The 20,282-nt window shown below is 35.5% G+C and overlaps 1 protein-coding gene across 1 annotated transcript in view; it reads right to left on the bottom strand.

Annotated features, from left to right (window-relative positions):
- The window catches only part of Mdga2 (MAM domain containing glycosylphosphatidylinositol anchor 2), a 779,363-nt gene that overhangs the window by 37,257 nt on the left and 721,824 nt on the right, over positions 1-20,282 (bottom strand). Inside the window, exon 11 of the mRNA XM_028859113.2 lies at positions 1,218-1,395. Coding sequence (XP_028714946.1) covers positions 1,218-1,395 — 178 coding nt within the window. The remainder of the gene's footprint in view (positions 1-1,217; positions 1,396-20,282) is intronic.

Here is a 20,282-nt window from a genome sequence, read left to right on the forward strand (position 1 = left end):
AAGAAAGAAAGAAAGAAAGAAAGAAAGAAAGAAAGAAAGAAAGAAAGAAAGAAAGAAAGAAAGAAAATGTTAGCAAGGCTTAGATGTCGCTTATAAACAAAAGTCTAATTAGTATACTCAGAATCCCATAGTTTCTTCCAAACCTAATAATGGCAGTGGATAATTATATCTGTAGTCCATTTTGTTCTATGGGATGGACTGCATTTTACTTTGAGCTTATATTAAGAACATCAAAGTACCACAAAAAATCAATGTTAAAGGTCACAGGGGAGTAGATCATTTTCTAAGAAATGGCATTGTTAAACATTTATACCTCAACCAGTGCTAAACAAACCCAGAAATCAAAGAGAAGTCATTGGTAAAATAATTTATACTCTAGATGAATTAAGAATGCAAGCAATTATTCAACAGAGGTTATATTTATATTTTCTGTTACATCAAGTTTTACTGAAAACAATATGACATATAGAAATAATGAAATTCTCAAATCATGTCATGTGTCTGAAACAAATACATCAATACCACTTCATTTAATTAAATTAAAATACACACATACACACAGAAATTTCAGAACATAGATTTGCCATATCTTAAGGGACATGATACATTGTACTTTTTGTGCACAAAACAAGCAAGAAAAAAAATCTTTGAAAAAAAACAATTACGTCTTCCATAAAAAAGCCATCTGCTTTCTACTGAAGGGGAAAATAAAGATTTCAAGTTTTACTAACAAGTAAAAAGAAATATTTCTAATCTGGATGTAGCAGTCTCACTGATTCTTCCTAGAAATACAATGGCTGGTAATATAACTTGCAAAAATTCTGTTTTTATCATTTTTTAAATCATTTTGCTAGTGTCTAGCTAGTCACCGTGTTGAACTTGCAAATTCCTAATAAAGCAAAACACACAAACATGTAGGATAAGCATGTCCACCCTTACACAAGAACATTTAGACTAGTGGTTCCCAACCTGTGGGTTGCAACCTTTTTAGGGGATCAAATACCCCTTTCACAGGGGTCGCCTAAGACCATCTGCATATCAGATATTTACATTAAGATTCATAACAGTAACAAAATCACAATTATGAAGTAGCACCAAAAAATAATTTTATGGTTGGGGTCACCTTAATATGAGGAACTGTATTAAAATAGATATTCCACAAAATTTCTTACACAAATAAATACTTGTGAAATTTAAAAAAAAAAAAAACTACTCACCTGTATATTTGATGACACGAATTGTTGAATCTCCTTCACCAAATTTAGTGAGAGGAGTCAGTCGGACTTCATAGGCCTCTGGTTTAATTAGTTCTGTCAGGTTATATGTAATGAGTTCTCCCTTTTGAATATTCCCATTTATTTTAATCTCCTGTTCCCACCAACGTTGCTGTCCAGCCTGAAATCAAAATGATTGAATAATAATGTTTCTAACCCTTATTTAAAATTACTTGCTTTGTTCTAAGAAAACAAAAAGCAGTCTGGAAGTTTTTTAAACTTCATTTTAGGAGTTTATTAAACATCTCATATTTTTATACATATATCTATATTTTACACATATATTTTATAAATATATATATATATATATTATAAAGACTTTTGCAGATGTTTCTTGATAGCTGCAAAATTATTAGAGGTTGATTAAATAGACTCAATTGATTTTAACGAAACATTTTATATTGAGAATTGGAATGTTCAAACAAAGACCATCATTTGATGTTTGAAGAAAAGTATATAGAACTACATATAACATAAATTATTGATGGTGTATTATATTCTTAAACAACTGAATCCTCTTTATCATATCAACAAATATAGGTAGTGCATACACCTAATAGTTTCCAGGATGAATTGCAGGTATGAGAGTTATAATGCAGAGAAGAGTATTTTCTTAGTTTTTTAAGTCCATTGAAAACAGAGATATAATGAAGACTGAAGTAAAACTAACTATAAAATGGTTTCTAAAAATTATACATGAAATTAAAAAGTTAAAGGGGATCCAGAGTGATACAGTAAATGCCAGTGGAAAGGATCCGTTTCTAAGTAATCATAGGGTAGTTCCATAAGAATGATGTTTAGTAGTTAATAAGATAAAAATCAGGTATCTGCCATTGGGTTTGGGAGGACGCACATATCAATGACTTTGAAATAAATTGTTCCAGTTGAGCAAAAGGGATTAAAACACCACTGTAGCAAGGTGAAAAAGGAAGGAGTGTTATACAGCATTCTACACTGAACACACAATGCTTAGATAGTTTTATGATTAGTTTTTTGGGGCACTAGGCACTGAACTCAGGGCCTCACCCATGATGGCAAGTGCTCTCTGAAGTACATTCTCCAGCCTAGGTCAGACAATTTTACAGAGCAGAAATATAAGTTACCAGCAAACCAAATGTGATCTTAGTAAAGACTTTCAGAGATTTATTTTAAAAAGGCCTCTTCTAGTGATTCCACTCTCTTAAAATTTTTAAAAATTAAAAATAAGCCAGTAGAGCAATTGATAAAGGAAAGCTGCTCATACACGGAACAAATTCATTAGTTCCTGTCACATGACTTCCCATTTGGTTTGTCCCTCAATAGTCCAGAATTGTTCAACATGAGGAAGTCTGCTAAATGAAGAAGAATACTTTTTTTTTATACATAAAAACACTGAACACATTTCTACATTTATTTATAGAGAACCTATTAATTGGCTAGAAACAAGAATGAATGAAATTGAACATAAATCCATAAGATGCTTTATTAATAATGTTCATTTATTCCAACTGTTTATTTTGGAATTGAAAATAAGAAAAGAATATTGAGTCTTATCTAGTCACAAACAGAAACAAGGAAGCATTTAGTAATTGAGAATGTGGGCTTATCTGCATAGATATAGAATCATCTGGTCTTTCAATATCTCACATTCTCTCTCCTTCCCTTTATATGTATATTTTGATTTTCTCTCATACAAATAATATATCTTCTTAATTTCTGATTCATGTGACTGATTTTTATTAACAATTTAAATTTTTATTAATTAAATTATTGCATTTTATTCATTAGAGTTCTTGATAGGTAATCATGGATTTATTTACTGTTGCAAGTTGGGGTTTTGTTTATTTAACATATTTTGCTGGCTTATCCAATTCTCATGGATTTTTTTTATTCTTCTTAAATCCAATAATATAGATGATAGACAGATGAGAGGTAATAGGCATAGTTTATTTATAATACTTTCTGTTGCTGTCCATACCTAAAATATATTATATATGTTATTTTTTGTGGTAATATATGCCCTTAATATTTTTTTATCTATGTGCTGATCATGTGACTTAAAATTCTCCTGCTGGGGGATGTTTGGGGCTAAAGGCAAAGACACAGTTTTTTAGAGACATACCTTTGTTCTGACATGCTCCCAAGGGCATCAAACAAGGCCATTCACTCTTTGACTGTGAAATCCTTTGATAGTTCAGATAAAGGTGGAGAAAATTCCCTAGTTTCCACTGGTCTTAGGTTTCCATTTTTGTTTGTCTCAAAGTATTAAGAATCAAAGTTTAGGTTTGCCTTGGTGGTGAGCAGCTGAGTACAACATAAGAATTTCACTTACTAATGTGGATGGTGGATTTACAAATTTTCACATGGTAATGCTCTCTCTCTCTCTCTCTCTCTCTCTCTCTCTCTCTCTCTCTCATTTCTGTACACATATATGTATGAATTCCTTATAAATACAAATATTTGTGTATATATTCTATCCATATACTGTATAGGTGTGCATATATGTGTGTGTACATACATTCAGATAAATACTGATTTGTGGGCCTGGAGAGATGGCTCAGGTGTTAAGAGCACTGGCTGTTCTTCTAGAGGACTTGGGTTCAATTCCCAGCACCCACATGGCAGCTCACAACTGTCTGTGACTCCTGTTCCAGAGGATCTGACACCATCACACAGACATACATGTGGACAAAACACTGATGTACATAAAATACAAATAAATACATTGACTTAAAAAAATACTGATTTGTTATCCAAAGGTAGATTAATCCTAACTTGAAACTTGGACTCCTATTGTTCTTATATTTCTACTGTTAGATTTCTGAGAATGACAATCTCTAATATGTGTATTGTACATGTTTCTCACTAATTTTGTCTCCAAAAGCACAAACAAAATACTGGAATTAAAAAGAGACTATTTCATATGTAATTACTGGAGCTGTATTCAGAAGAGAGAAGAGAATATGCTATTGAAGAAGTAAGTGTACAGAATAAAAGCATATATAAGATCCTTATTTAACTATTACACAGAGAAGTCAGTCTCAGGAAGTTCAACCACTTAACCTTAAAAGACAAATTTAGAGGTCTGTTGTGTGATTGTACCTCCTAGAAATGTCAGGGGAACTACACCCATGAGGTCTCATCACAATGGCTGCCTAAATAAGATCCAAAGGACAATGACACAAATAAATGTGTTAACATGGAGGGGGATCTTTCACAGAGTCCCATCCTAGACAAAGAACTACAGACAACTAAACAACTAAGAAATTCTGGGAGTGGGAGAAACAGTCTTCCCTAGAGAATAGCACATCAAATGGATATACACTACCAAATGGCTAGTCCTGAAAAATCTATACATACAAGTATTATTGTACATACTGATCAGGTTATATTTGCATACTTAGAAGTATATAAGTATATATTACACACACACACACACACACACACACACACACACACACATAACAACAGTTAATAAAAACAGGTCAGAGGCCATGGATCTGAGGAAGTTAAATGGAGGAGGTACATGGAAGGAGTTGGAGAAAGGAAAGGAAAAGAGGAAAATGATGTAGTTTTATTTAAATTTAATAAATAAATACATAGGAATAAAAAAGACAAAATATAGGAGATAAATGTGACTATGTTTAAAACAGAAGCTCACAATTGATTATTGTACAGATAATGATAGTCAGTAGAGTGCTCAGCCACATAGGATATCTATAAGCCCCGCCCCCTCTCAAGGCTCTGAGCTTATTATAGAAGATTGTAAAAGTCATAGATCTGGGAGCATCAAAAGAAATAGCGTCTTCTGGAAATGATAATAACACCTCTGAACTCTTGAACTCACAGCAGCCCTGTGTTTGCCTGCACAAGGGTCTATAGGATTGCAGTCAACCTTCCAATATGAATGGTGGAGATGTTTACAACCCCCACCACTGGCAGAGGAACTATGGACATTTGATAGTTTCTAGGGAAGGAGGGTGATTATTTTAAGGTTGTAGCCTCTGGCAGGTCAATGCCTCACCCACTAATATAAGGCCAGGACAAACTGGATTTTTGTTGGTTAATTCAAAAACAGACAAGAAATTGGGAGGAGTTCGAGGTAGGGGTGAATTTGGAAGGAGTCAGTGGCAGCAGTAGGGGTGAAGATGATCAAAATGCATTGTATGAAACTCTCAAAAAACTAAGAAAACCACAGATTTAAAAAGTCTGTTCTCAGGGGGGGATGGCCTTGTTCCTGCCTCAACTTGGTATGCCAGACTTTGTTGACTCCCCAGGGGTGGCTTTACCCCCTCTGAGGAGTGGATGGGGGGTGGGATGGGGGAAAGGTTGGAGGGAGGAGGGAAGCGAGGGGAACTGGGTTTGGTATGTAAAATGAAAAAAATTTAAATAAAAATATCTGCTCTCCTTAACATCCCCCATTACAGAGGGATGTATAAGCCTGAGCTTTGAATAAACTGAATATATTAAAATTCCTGTAAGTAAACAAGAAATAGAATTTAGTAGCAAAATGACTCAGATAATAGGTATTTCACAGATGAAGAAACTCCAATAAAACTAATTAATTAGGGAAATGCTAAGGCCTCACAATGAATCAATGAAATAGAAATTAAATCCACATTATTTCACATAATCAGATAGACTGAAATATTTTAAAAAGTTACAGTATTAAAGTTTGGTGCAGCTATAAAACAATACGAAACTTAAAGGATGTTAGAACCTATGTGTAAGGAATGGAAGTGAGTGTAACTCCACCTCACAAACAAATCAGATTGTAAAGGTGTTGTGGATTCACACAGGAGGCCGGGAAACATTGACTCTGTATAGGATTTATGACACAGTAGACATCCATGATAAGCTACCTGATAGCCTTGGTTCTTCTTACTTCCATAACTTATGGGATAACAAATCACCAGGTTGATGGCACATATGCTTTGGTATGTCTGAGGACCCTGAGTTTTAAAATCCTTATGTCGTATAACAGACAGCAACCAAACCTACCCAACATATTTATATCTTTACTATAGTGGACATCAAATCTTCCCTGTACTCCAGAAAGCCAAACTGTTCTCTGAGGAAGTTTGCTGTACAAATGAACTTGAAAAAAATATGGCTATAATAAAATGACAAAGTGTGTCTGTCCACAAAAGACATGCGGAAACACATGTCTGTAAAAATCTGTCTTGCAAGCATACAGCTCTGCTGGATCTGTAAACTGTTCCAAGTTTGTTGTGGCATTAAAAAGTGTTACAGCTTTAACAGGTGAATTCTTATACTCAGTGACAAGGATATTCATAACATAGGAAACATAGAAAAATGGCATAATCATAAGTAAAGAAAGTATAAAAATAAAATTGTAGGTTATCCGTAAAAATATCTCTGGAGGCCATTTTTTTTCAAAGTAACAGTGTAAATAACAATTCTTCTGTCTTTAAATTATAAGTTTTATATGGAGGAGCTTAATGCAAAAGTGTAATTATTTCAAAAGGTAGATGAAATCAACTTAATTCTTCCAGTTAAATGTATAAAGGCAAATATGGTCATAGCTGAATCAAGATACAGTTTTCTGGACGTGTAAGGTTAATACAATCCCTATTTGTAGCACAACCAGAGGCAGGAATAGTAGGTATTATGTTGATAAAATAAAGGTTCTGTTCAAGTATTTCAGTTAGATCAGTTATGTTGATGTTGTTACAAATTACAAAGTATATAACCTCACATGTCTATTTAAAAAGAATGCCTTTGGTTCCAAAACTTTATTTTAAAGCTGTGATGAAAACATACATTTCAGTAGTTGAAAGCATAAGCAGCTAATATTGCATATCAGCTAGCTATGCAAAATATATGAAGGGGAAACTGAAAGCATTGTTTCACAAACACATGAATGCACAATTATACCCACTTATTGAGGAAGAAACCCCCAAGCACTTGGAAACAAGGGATCCAAACCATAAAAACAGAAACAGCTCCTCCAATTTGTCCCTCCTATGTGCTGAAGAACTCAAGTGTTAAAATTTTTCATGTTGACTTAAAAATCCATTTTCCTTTTTGTAACAGATATGTTCCTTTCGTATAACTTAGAGCTAGCTGATAACCCAAAGTCCTCATGATGTGGCTTTTTATTAAAAGCTATGGATTGTGGTTTTATTTATTTATTTATTTACATTTTACCACATGGGATTATTAAATAACTATTGCTGAAAAGGTCTCTCTCAGGAGGAAAAAGAAAACATGTTGAATTCTTCCTTTAATTTTCAAAGGAACAAATTTAGATATTTTAAGTAAATAAGTAAAAGGTCTGCAACTGACTTAAAATTGAAAGTGGGAAATGAAATCATGTGGCCATCTTTTTCTCATTCCATTTGGATAGTGCACATCTATAAGCACTCTTATGAACTCCACTGAAAGGACTGGATGAGGAAGAGCTAAAAGGGCACATACACACCATCATTCCTCTTGTGTTAATGTGGCTAGCTGAGAGAGAGAGAGACTGACACTCCCTCCCATGGGAACTACTCTTTGTATTCACCAGTCATTCTGTAAGGGAATATAATAGCTGGCTTTAAAAATATGGACATTACGGAGTCTAACTAAAACATTCTTAGGATTATTCACAGAAAAAGTCTCAAAGATGAGCTTTCACGGCTGCAAATCATTTTCTTTTCCATTATAAGCATACACTGATGATACAGAGTTAGTGACTCCATTATGGTGTTTCTATCCAGCCATATGCTTTGGTTATGATAATCCACCTTGTCGCTTTTTCCTATCTGCCCTATTTCATCCTCCTATGCTTCTTGCCCTTGTATATCCTTGGTATTCCCACTTTTAATTTCATACCTCCACCCAGTTTCTACATATGAGAGAAAAGACACAACATTTGTTTTCATGAAACTGGTTTATTTTACTTAATACAATGATCTTGAGTTGTATCCATTTTTCTTATGAAAATTAAAAAAAATTATTCATCATAGTAAAGAAAAATCTAAGATGTACATATATCACACTTTTTTATACTCCCAAATAAAGGATGCATGTGATGGATCTCAGGTGCACTGTTGTTTTAGCTGCTTCTTGTAGAGGAAGGGGTTTTGTAGGAACTGTTCTTACTAAGCGTTACTTCTCATAAACTTTTGGAAATAAGTTCCATGCCAAATATTGCTCATAATCTCATCCCCCTTACTGCTGGCAGGACCTTCTCCAAGTAACACATAGAGGTTTATGTTTATTTTTGTTTGTCACATCCTTTTGAACCTTGACTATTATTTCTATATTAGGGTTAAGTAGCATTCTGTGAAAGTCAACTTCATTTGGATGGACTTATTCATTCCTATCCCCTCAATAGAAAGCATCAAAATTTGCTGATTAAAATTTCTGTCATCTTCTGAGGTGTGAGGGCAACACCTACCACTGCCTGTAGAATTTCCATTGTCATAAACTTAATAGGTCATGGCAGGTTGGTACTATCTACGGCTTTCAATAGGCATCAGACTGCAATGATAAAAATGCAGTTTGGAAAGCACAAGGGATCCATATTTATGTCAGAATTCCAAGGTGTCATACTGCTGTAGTATAAATAAATCACCTTAGCAGACACAAACTAGTAAGTGATGTTAACACTCTCTATGCTTCAATACCTAACTAGTCCCTTCCACTACTTGAAGAAGACATAAACATAATTTTCTGGCTATTGAAATTATCTACCTTTTATGTGTATAATACCTGGAATTTCTGGTACCAGTTTGATATTCAGAATAATATCACATATGGAATTGAGGAGTAGTAGAAAGTTATGCTCAGAGGCAGTTAGCGGAAGTATAGATTCTGTAGCAAATGGCTCCTCCTTAAACAGGAATATTCTTACGTTTCGAAAACTAATTTTTACTCCATTGCTGATAAGATATAATTAATTCCTGACATATCAAGTTAAACTTAACAGATTTAAGATTTGGAATCAATAAACTCCAGGCATGTACTCAGTTGTGCTGAGGACTGAGTACTCCATGGAAGTACATAAATTGAGGCAGGAGTGGAGGTAGCAGAAAGCCTGTCTTAACGTTATTTCTACTTTCCCACTGTTATTCTCCAAGAGAGTGGTTCTCAATCTTCCTAATGCTGTGACCTTTAACACAGTCCCTCATCTTGCAGTGACCCCCCAACCATAAAATTGTTTTGTTGCTACTTCATAACTCTAATTTTGCTACTGTTATGAATGGTAATGTAGATATTTGAGATGCAGGTTATGTGATATGTGACTCCCAAGAGGGTCATGACTCACAGGTTGAGACACATTGCTCCAAGACTTACTCCACTTCATCTGCAATTTCTTCTCCTATTTTAGCAGTCAGGATCCATTCTTTATGTAATTGGACTTGCCTTGCCCTTTGTTAAACAATTTATTAATCAATGGATTTCTTAGGCAACCTACAGGCATTGTGCATTTAAGAAGCATGTTAGCCATCTTTTAGGCATTTTGTATATTCTGTCAGCATCTCAAGTACTGGTGAGGCAGGAAATGCCAGGCATCATGCCCCCCCCAACCCCAAATCTGCCTCTATCTGCTCTATTATGCAAGTAAGGATCTCTTCCCCATGCAGGATCCAGAGCTTCTGTGCAAGACCTCACCTCCTTTGGGAGATGCTAAGAAGAGTGCCGCACCTTCCCTGATCTATCTGCTGCTCTTCTCCTTTGTATTAAACTATTGCTTTACCATGTCTGGGAGTACCATGCTTGCACTGGGCATTTTTTCTCAACGAATTTTATTTCTGATGTAAAGCAATTCAACATTTTGCTCTCTTGATCATACCTTCTGCACATTCCCTCCAGCACAGGCTCCTTTGGATTTAACGACTAGGCTTCCAAGGCTGTTGTTTCACATGGATCTAAAAAAAATCTGTTAAAATTCCATGTGTGTTTATTGCTTTGTTCTCATTCATGGACATTGAGCCTCACTTTTTCATGCTGAGGTCTTAATGAAAAAGCACAGGTTGAAGGGAATTACTAGAATGAAACATATACCTATTAATATTTAAAGTTCTCAACAGCTAGATATAATTTCAAAAAGCTTTTAAAGCTTTATTTATATATGTGTGTGAATGAGAGTGCACTTGTGGAGGCCAAATGATGTTGGATACCTTGGTGCTGATGTTACAGGTGGTTGTGAGCTACCCCAACATGGGTGGTGGGATCTTAACTCAGTCTTTTGCAAGAAAAATGTTTCTTAACCACTGAGCCTTTTCTCCATTCCAGCAAAATGATGCTTTAACCTGTGTGGTGAGTGGCTGTGAACCTGCATTTGAATATTCTAAAAATCATTCTCTTCATTCTTCTAAAAAATCACTCTCTCATTCATTCATTTATGTTTCTTTCAGCAGTAGCTACTTGATTACGAAATAAAAGAAGAAACTGTGGCAAGCCTTAGACAAAGACTGCACTGAGCAGGCCCATGGCTTCACTCTTCCTGGCAGGCAGTGTGTTTTCCTCCTGTGTTTCTCTGAGCAAGAGATTGCTGTCTGGTGGCGTGGAGGGATGTTAAGTATTTGTGCAGGTAGAGTCTGGGAAACATTCTAGCATATAAAAGAAAGACCTCACAAAGTATCTTCAAGAATGTTTTTAGTTGGATGGGGAGTACTATGCATTACCCATTCAGAAAAGTCTTCTGTATCAACCAGTGAAATGTCCTTGTTCAGAGATAATAAAAATAAGAAAAAAAGGAAGGAAGGGGGAGAGGGAGAGAAAGAGAGAGGGAAGGAGGGAGGAAGGCAGGCAGGGAGGGAGGAAGCAGATCAATGGAAAGGAAGACTATATATAACTCAAAACTTTCAACCTAGATTAAAGCTGATGTGACATAGTTAAAAGTGTAGCGCTAGGAAAATGCAAACAAAATCAGAGCATCCCTTTGAACAATAAAAGGCTTTGAAAGCCTGAACAAAGCCAGTACGTCTACCACAGCAAAAGCCTCACTGCAGGGCCAGCAACAAGGCAAGCTCTTAACATTCTTGAATGCTCACCTACAGATTTTACATTAGTTCATAGTCACCAGAGGACAGCTAAAAGATAAGAGAAGTTGCTCAGAATAATTGAAACACGTCAACATCTATGGATTGAATTTTATGAAGTAGGGTGTATCCTTTGTATCTCAATGATTAGTTAATTTAACCTAAATCAATGTGGTAGCTGTTTAATTATTCTTAAATTACATTCATATTATATTTAACCCACTTCGTGATAGTTTATAGATTATTGTTTCTCCATATAAAAATTTCTGAACAACAGCATCAATAGAATTGAGAGAAAAATAAAAGATATCTTAGAAGATATATAGCCTATGTTATACTCAACAAATTTTGGTTCAAGGTCTTCTTGGCTCTTTGGGCCATTCTCTCCTGTCCTTTGTAATGTTTGAACCATACTTGCTAGCATTTATTTTAGGGAACTTTTGAGGTGACTTCTTCCAAAAATTAATTTACAAATCCATTTAAGTTATTCATGTGTTTTGTTTCACACAATAGATTGTAATTTTAGTGATGAGTTATATTAATGATTTTTTTAAAAGTATGTGGAATAACACAGTTTAAACACGCAGCATGGGAGGGTGTTGTAGCACACACTATAATCTCAGCTCTATGAAGGAGGCAGGACTATAAAGATTAAGAGCTGCAGGCCAAGCTGAGCAGCAAACTAAAATGGGTCATCACAAACCAACCACAGTAACATTCTGATTGGAAGCATAGTGTGTAGAAGATGCCCACCCCAGCTCAGCAATAGCATACCAGGACCTTCCTGAGCATCTGTGTCTTAGTTTGGGGCCACATGGCCGAGAGAGGGCTGCTCTCTGCTGTCTAGCAGCATCCGGAGAGTTTCATGCAGCACACCATGAACTCGGGAAAATGTGAAACTTCAAAATGGGATTGTTGCAGAGTGACTATTACTTTTACCTCATGGAGAAGTTAAAAAAAAATGCAGGCAGATCATCATAAATCAGGGCTTCCAGTCTGTACCTGTGACTGAATTTCTGTGGAGAAACGTGACATCTGCCATGTTATTTGCACGACAATGAAGAACTTAATCAGAAAGTGAGTTTTCTCCTGCTCTTGTGTGACTGCAGGCAAACAGTATTAAGCCAGGCCCCCTTCAAATTTACTGTCGACCCAGCTTCCCAGGTGCCTAAGAGGCAACATTCTTCTCTTTCAGTCACACATCAAGAATGTTGGTCTATGCTATATTTTGCATCATCTTTCACAATGTATGGATTTGCTGTTTGGGAATGATAGTTGAGAATTCTAGAGTTAAGTAATTTCACTAAGAAATGAAAAAATAACAGCTAGCAACATTTTTGAGGCTTCACTAGCACTAGATTACTGAAAATGTTAAGTCGTTAAATTCTTTTCTGAAAGTGTACTTCAGTTGCTGTCATGATTCTTATTTCTCAACTGAGGAAACTAAAATACTAATAGACCTTTCTAGGCCATCCAGTTTTTGAGTCCATGTTATCTGGAGAAGTCAGTATTGCCTAATTCCAACATTACACTCTTAATTTGAATCCTTGGTCTTCATTTCCTATCACTGCATATTATGCGCCTACTTTACAGGTTTTCCTGACCAAGATGCTCCCTTTTCACATGCCCCATGACAATTATACAGAGTATGTGAATAAGAAACTAAGATTGTAAATCCATCTCCAAGAGGCTAAGCATTACAAAATATTCTAGATTTTGTGATATCGGACAGTTCAAGTAAAGTCAGTATCTGCTTTGAAATTTTTTTAGGAGCACCTGTGAATGTGTGCTCTGACTATGTCCAGTTTATGCTCACAACTCAGACATAAATCACTAAGTGACAGGGAATTTCACACTGCCTTGGGAAAGAATTTGTGTGTGACTGACATACCCTCAACCAGGTATTTATGATGTCCATCTGTTAAAGCAAAATCACTGCAAGCAAGAGACTGTGCATAACAATAAAAACCAACCTTCTTAGCGGCTTTTGGAAAACTACAGTGGAAGGAAAACTTGCTTCCTGTCTAGTTGGGAAACAACAGAGGTCTTATTACTTTCGTGATGTCATTGCATCCACAGGTGAAAGTCTTTGTCAGCCTAAACTGGAGCCAGCCATCCACTTCAACCTGGAGGAGTTGTTAAAGTTAAGCACCTCAGCTATTCATTAAAAGAGAATAGTTTCACATTTATGTTTTGATAATTTCAATGTTTTAGTTAGGATTAAACTCATATTTAAGTCTCTCTGGTATGTGAAGCGCTAGAGTCACTTCCTTTAATTACTCTGTGAAGAACAAGTATTTGCTTTACATGTGTAAGAGGATCACCATGTTAAGTCCTAGCTAGGGTTAGTGCTCATGGGTGTATAGTTTCACCCCGAAAATGCTGCCCATGGTTTCAACATTCATAGACAGTATCCAGGGCAGATGTTTAAATGACTTTTTGTTTCTTATTTTTTCAAATTTGTGGTGATTACCAATTTTCAAAATTATTTATAATAATGGCCAATATTAATGAATACTCTCTATATGTTTTAAGTAAGTTATTCAATTTAATTTCGGAGACATATCTAACCTTATAAGGGATATCTCAGACTAGATAGACTGCCTCAGCTTGATAGTAACGAAATAATAACCACTTCAAATCAACATGACATTCATGGGGAAACATGTTAGTATGTTTTTATAAAGTAGATCAAACATACATTGTAAATTTAAATAAAATGCTATATATTATTTTATTCAGTCAGTAACATGATAACAGCTAAAAATTATGGACTTAGCTTAGAAAAAAAAAAAAAAAAGAAAACCAGAGTTGCTTCACAAGTGTTGAAATAGAGATTAACACTACATACTGAATTTTCAATTAAAAATATCAACAGTATTCTATGGTTTTGAAAATTACTAAACAATGTGGATTGATAACATTTATAATCAACCCACAAGTATCTAACTTAGGATTACATGATGAAGAAAGCTATGAAACCATCATGAGCTATCTTTGTGTGTAATCTGTATCTCAAACCAGGAAGTAAATACAGAGCACACAGACTATGAAGTATCATGTAGAATACTCACAACTACATTTTCATATGATGTTAAGTTCTGTGAAATTTTCCTTGAGCCATAGAAAATTTAGAACTTAAAAATCATCAGTAATAGAAAGTCATAAATTTGGTAGATTTTTATGAGTGAGGAGAGTCAATAACTTCTTAATGGGTATTCATATATAAGTCAATGTGGTTAATCCATTCTTGGTCTTTATGCCCTTTAAAGAGAGAATGTATGTGGATGGAGATGCCATGCAGTGTTTTTGGAAAGGCCAGTGCAGAGCTCATAAATAGCTAGGAATGGGTTCATATGTTTGGAGAAATTTTTGATTTCTTAGTTTAATGCTTTGCTTTTATTCTTAATTCTGGCTTGGAGTTCCCAATTCAATAGCTAAATTGAAGCATGACAAGTCATGCACCAAAAAATGATGACAAGAAGGTAAAACAAAAACAAAATCAGAAACGCCACCTGTGTCTGTTGGGGGCTCCCATGAAGCAACGTGTTGGCAATGATCTGCAGCTGTCTAAACAGGTTTATGTAAAAAAGAAATACACATCAAGTTCATAGACACTTATGTTATTTTGTTCTATTCAGTCCTACACACTCATGTACAAGTTTAAATGTTGTATATAGTTAACGTTAACGGTAGATGGTACAGTTCATCCATGTACCTTGCAAAATATTTGTTCTGGGAGTTTTTCCTAATTCAGGTCATGATCTGTTAATATTGTCTTTCATTTAAAGGTCAGATTAAAAAAATAACAATTTAAGAAACACCAACGTAAAAATAACACAATATTGCACTTAGCAATTGCCAGGGAATATAATGCAACAGATAACCAGAAAGTCTTTTTGGCATACACAAACGTTTATTTCTTCGTTGTGTACAGGCTGTCCAAGTCAGTTGGTGAACACCATGCAGAATCTGGCTCATTTCTAGTCATGTTAGACTCATGGTTAGTTCCATGTGTGTTGTTATCTTGGACTGTTAAGGTACCCAAAACATGTTTTTCGCCTTGTTGGGCTCAGATGGTTTGTAGAGGTGAGCAGGAGGCCTCTTAATGTCTAGTCTGAGAAATTATATTTATCATTTCTCCACAAAGAGTATAACACATGAGAATACTCAACTTGTGTGGGTCTGAGATATAGTCCAATAATGGATAAGGTTCCCAGAGAAATAAATCTGAGATGAACAAAAGTATATGTCAAGATTCTCAGAAATTTTGAGTGGATCACAGATTCCTCACTGAAAATTTTATTATTTAATAAAAAGCATTAAAATATATAAGTTGTTTGCACTTACACACATATTGTCATCAATGCATATTTTGTAATTTTATTATTCTTTACTAACATAATTTATATTTGTTAAATATATAATATAATATTACTCTCTAGTTAAATCTGCCTACATTCAAATATTATTGTTATTTTTTATGATTTTTTTGTGCTGAGAGTTTAACTTGGGTCTTATGTATGATAGGCAAGCTATTTACTACTGAGCAATACCATCATTTTTTAAATTGTATTTTAATTTAATATAATCTTATCTTTTTTTGGATAATCTTATCTCTTTACCCAAATTAATATAAGTTTGTAGAAACATGTTCCAAACTTCAGTTATCTTAAGAAAAAAACACTAATGTATTAAAAGTAAATATTTGAAAAAAATTAAGATCTTTGAATACATTAGCTTTTCTAATACAACCTAACAGTCAGAGGCTATAAAAAGCAAATTTTCAATTGCATAGTTTTAAAAGCATGTGCAATTACAATTAGAGAGGCAAAGATAAACTCATAATGGTAATTTCCAAAACATAGGCCAGAATTCTTAATATATGCAATTTGTATAATTAGTAAGAAAAACCATAGAGTTTTTTAAAGTTGTGGCTAATTACGGTAAACAATTTGAATGAGAAAGGTACAAGTGTATTCATAAAGAGACTGATAACTTCTCTGGGAGAAATATGACTTGATAATGTTTATAGAGATTAACAAACATGGAATCATTTAAGGGACATTCAAGAGACAAAGTTTTCATTACTCATTGATAAAATGGATATGAGTCATGGATTTCAGGGAGGCTCTTTTTAGTCCAAGCAATGGGATCCACAATGCCTTTCCTTCCAGAGGGTGACACAGTAGAAGGATCTGGCTTCAGACACAGCAGGTTAATACTTAGAACTGTCTGATTTGACAGGTCTCAAAGATAAAGGCTTTTCAAATGAGAAGATAACACTCAGCTTTAAGAATTTTATCCATTCATATATTTTAAGTGTTTAACGAACAATGCAAAGTAATGACCATACACATATGTGATGGCTCCTTTAAAGAGTAAAAGTAAAGGAAGATGGAGACAAAAAGGGAGATTAAAGGCAAGTAATTGACGGCAAGACCATGTGACTGGATGGCGACAAAGCACTTGCAGAAAATGTATTATCAAGGTCAGACAACTAATTAAGAACAAAAGGTGTGTCAATCATTCTAATTAAACAGATGGAATCAATGAAAATATCATCAGAGTGTAAGAATTTCAGCTCAGTATAAGCAGAAGTAGGATTTTTTTTGTCCATAATGCATTTCTCAAGAAAAAAAAAAAAAAAAACGAAATATAACAGGACTTTTTATTCTCTCCAGACACAACTGCAGAGATATCATAAAACAAGATTGACAGTTGTTAGAGGAAAATTGCAGCCTCTAATGGAAAAAAGGTCATGTTACAAACAGGAGACACATTAGCAGATAGCGTTTTGTTTTTCTCATCATTGTATAAATCAGACATTATTCAGGCTTGTCCTTCTTAGAAACAAATGAACAAATGATCACATCAGGGGAAAGGTCACAGATGGATAATGACATTTACAGGCAAATTGACAGTCAGAGAGGATCTTCTCTCTCCCCCTTCTCCCCTCAAAACACTCAGGTGTAAGGAGCCTTTCCCAAGCTAAAGCCAAGGTTTTCTTAGAAGGGCTTGAAGGTGCATGGGCAGGAGTCCAGCCTGGCTGCAGTACCAGGAGCTGGCTACATTACGATATTTGCTTTCTCTCAGATTCTGTTTTTTTTTTTGGGGGGGGGGTTTGAGACAGGATTTCTCTGTGTGGTTTTGGTGCCTGTCCTGCATCTCACTCTGTAGACCAGGCTGGCCTCGAACTCACAGAGATCCACCTGGCTCTGCCCCCCACGCACCCAGTGCTAGAATTAAAGGTGTGTGTCACCGCCGCCCGGCTCTCTCAGATTCTTAAACTGATGCAGTGGGGAAGAAACTATGATTTGAACTTTAATTTATCTCATGGGTACCTATAGTTAACCCAGAGCTCGACAAAACAGAGAAACTTGCACAAATTAAATACATTTCAAAGGGCTAAGAAAACTGGTATATTCATACACAGAATGCTATCTAAAACTTAATAAAAGAATATTCACACATGCTGAAACTTGGATGAATCTTAAGGAAATTAGACTGAGTTGCCTAATGTCCACTACAGATGGAGATTACATCATATGATTTTTATAATAATTGAAATAACTGAGACTTGTAGAGATGGAGAGAAAATTAGAGGTTTTCCAAAGTTGGGGGTGAATGTGGCTATAATGGGTCAATACAAGAGAACCTGTGTGAAATGATACAGTAGGGCATTATGATTGTTCTGTGATTGTACAAAGCTTCATGTGATGTCTTATTTTACATACACAATATCTGTACAAGCAAGCATCCATACATATCAAAGAGAGTATGTATACAACTGGAAAATCCTGATGACATGCTGGAGTCTGTAATGCTGTCAAGTTCTTAGTGTTGTTTGTTTGTTTTGTACAGGACTGTAGATTGGGGTTAACAGTGGAGGGCTCCAAAGAACTTCCCTACACATTTCTATGTAATCAGATATGAGTCTAGGTTTTTTGAAAATAATTTTTCCTTACTGTGGAAAGGATTTATGTTAAAAAATTTTGTAAAGAACCAAAAGGTATGCATCAGATGGGGAATATATATATATATATATGTTAAAAATCAGTGGAAAGAAAATACCAAAGAGCTTCCAGCAAACAGGTGATTTAACAACAAAGGACTGAAAAATCAGGTTGGTATAGTGTTTCTCAATAGTACCAGTGCTTACAAAACAGTAGCAAGATGTTTTTAACTGTAAACAAGAAGAAAATCAACTCTAAAGTAATGTCTAGCTAAAATTCATCACCTAGACAAGGTTTACAGTCCGGTTCTGTCGGTCAAACCCAGCACTTGGCATTGTCAATAGTAGCACAGTGGAGGAGTGGAACGGAATTCTGAATTCTACACTCCTTTGCCATTGTAAATACACTTCTGCCAATCTGTGACGTCCTCTGTTTCTGGCTGCCCTAGACAGCCCTATTCATTTCTTTCTCTTTGCATTAATTGCCCACAATCATGACCAGAACAGGTTTGATGACCTGAGGTTGCAGCTTTCTTAAGACCCTCTTGGCATGCCAATCTTGATCTAAGAAGTATTGCCAAACCTGGCTGTAAACACTGAAACAGCAAACTGGGGCTCATATAAAGCCCTCAATACTTGTAATGAGGAACAACATGACCTGTGGCAGCTGAAGAGTTTTAAGCAATAGCTTCATATTGCATCGGCAGATGTACTAAGCCTAATTACAGCTAGCATGGACTGATAACTGGCTCATCCTCATTCACAATCCTCCCAGGATATACAAGTACGACACTGTTTGCCTACCCTTTCTCCTTGCTTACAAGAAGAGGCTGTCTGGAAGCCATCTACAAATGTAGGACAAATATGTTATTTATATTCATAAATGTGTTTCTTTAAAAATCAACTTTTTTTTTCGAGGCAGGGTTACTCTGGGTAGCTTTGCTCCTTTCCTGGAGCTCACTTTGGAGACCAGGCTGGCCTCAAACTCACAGAGATCCGCCTGCCTCTGCCTCCCGAGTGCTGGAATTAAAGGCGTGTGCCACCACCGCCCGGCTCATTATTTTTTCCAACAATGCCCAGATTTCCATTTCAAAATGTTTGGAATATTATCACTGTATGTTTTTTAACTTATTGGTGTCTAAATAAGACAATTAGTGGAATTTAATTTATCTCCTATCATCATTAATTTACTAAAATGAACTTACTGCCTTATACAACCAGGCATTTCTAGACCAAAGTCTATACAGGATTCTTCATCCCCACTAGTAATGAAATTGACAGTGTGTAGGTCTTACAAGTGAACATTACAGTGGCATCAGGACAACACTAATGAACACATACACTAAAGAACACTAAGCCAATATATTAGCCCGAAGTACAAACACGGAACAGGAATAAGTCCTGAAAGATGAACCACAGGCTTGGGGCAGAGAGTGCTTTCAGTATCCTCGCTTGGCCCTGAGTGGTCTTTACAGTACCGGAATGAGGCTCCACATGGACTTTTGTAGACGTGAAGGCACGTGAAGTGCCTTTTTCCTCTGTGTGCTTCTTTTGTGTTGTGACTTTCATTGTTTTTATTTTCATTTTTATGTATTTTTCAAAAATTTCATTCACATATGCAATGTAGGTTGTTCACATTCACCCTGACTTCTCTCCAAAACCTCCCAGGACTTCCCATTGTATCTCTCATCCAACTGCATGTCTTATTTATTTATTTATTTATTTATTTATTTATTTACTTACTCACTTATTTACCTACTGAGTTCAATTAATGCTATCCATATGCACATGGGTGGGGGGTCATCCACTAGGGCAGAGGGAACCTACATGTGGCTCCACTCAAAAAGCATAACTTTTGAAGCTTTAATATGGCTCATGTATTACTAGAAATTTTTTTGTAACAATACAAAGACAATATTTATTATTCCTTAAGTGAAAACTTATGGAGAAAATGGCTCAGAAATGAGTTGTAACATCTTACAAAGAAAGGTTCCAGGTTGGTTAAAGCTCTAATCTCTCCTGTCACTCTCTTCTCTCTCCCTCCCTCTCCTGCTTCCCAGTTTTTTTTGAGACAGG

The sequence above is a fragment of the Peromyscus leucopus genome, chromosome 14 (assembly GCF_004664715.2).
Source record: "Peromyscus leucopus breed LL Stock chromosome 14, UCI_PerLeu_2.1, whole genome shotgun sequence".
Lineage (NCBI taxonomy): Eukaryota > Metazoa > Chordata > Mammalia > Rodentia > Cricetidae > Peromyscus > Peromyscus leucopus.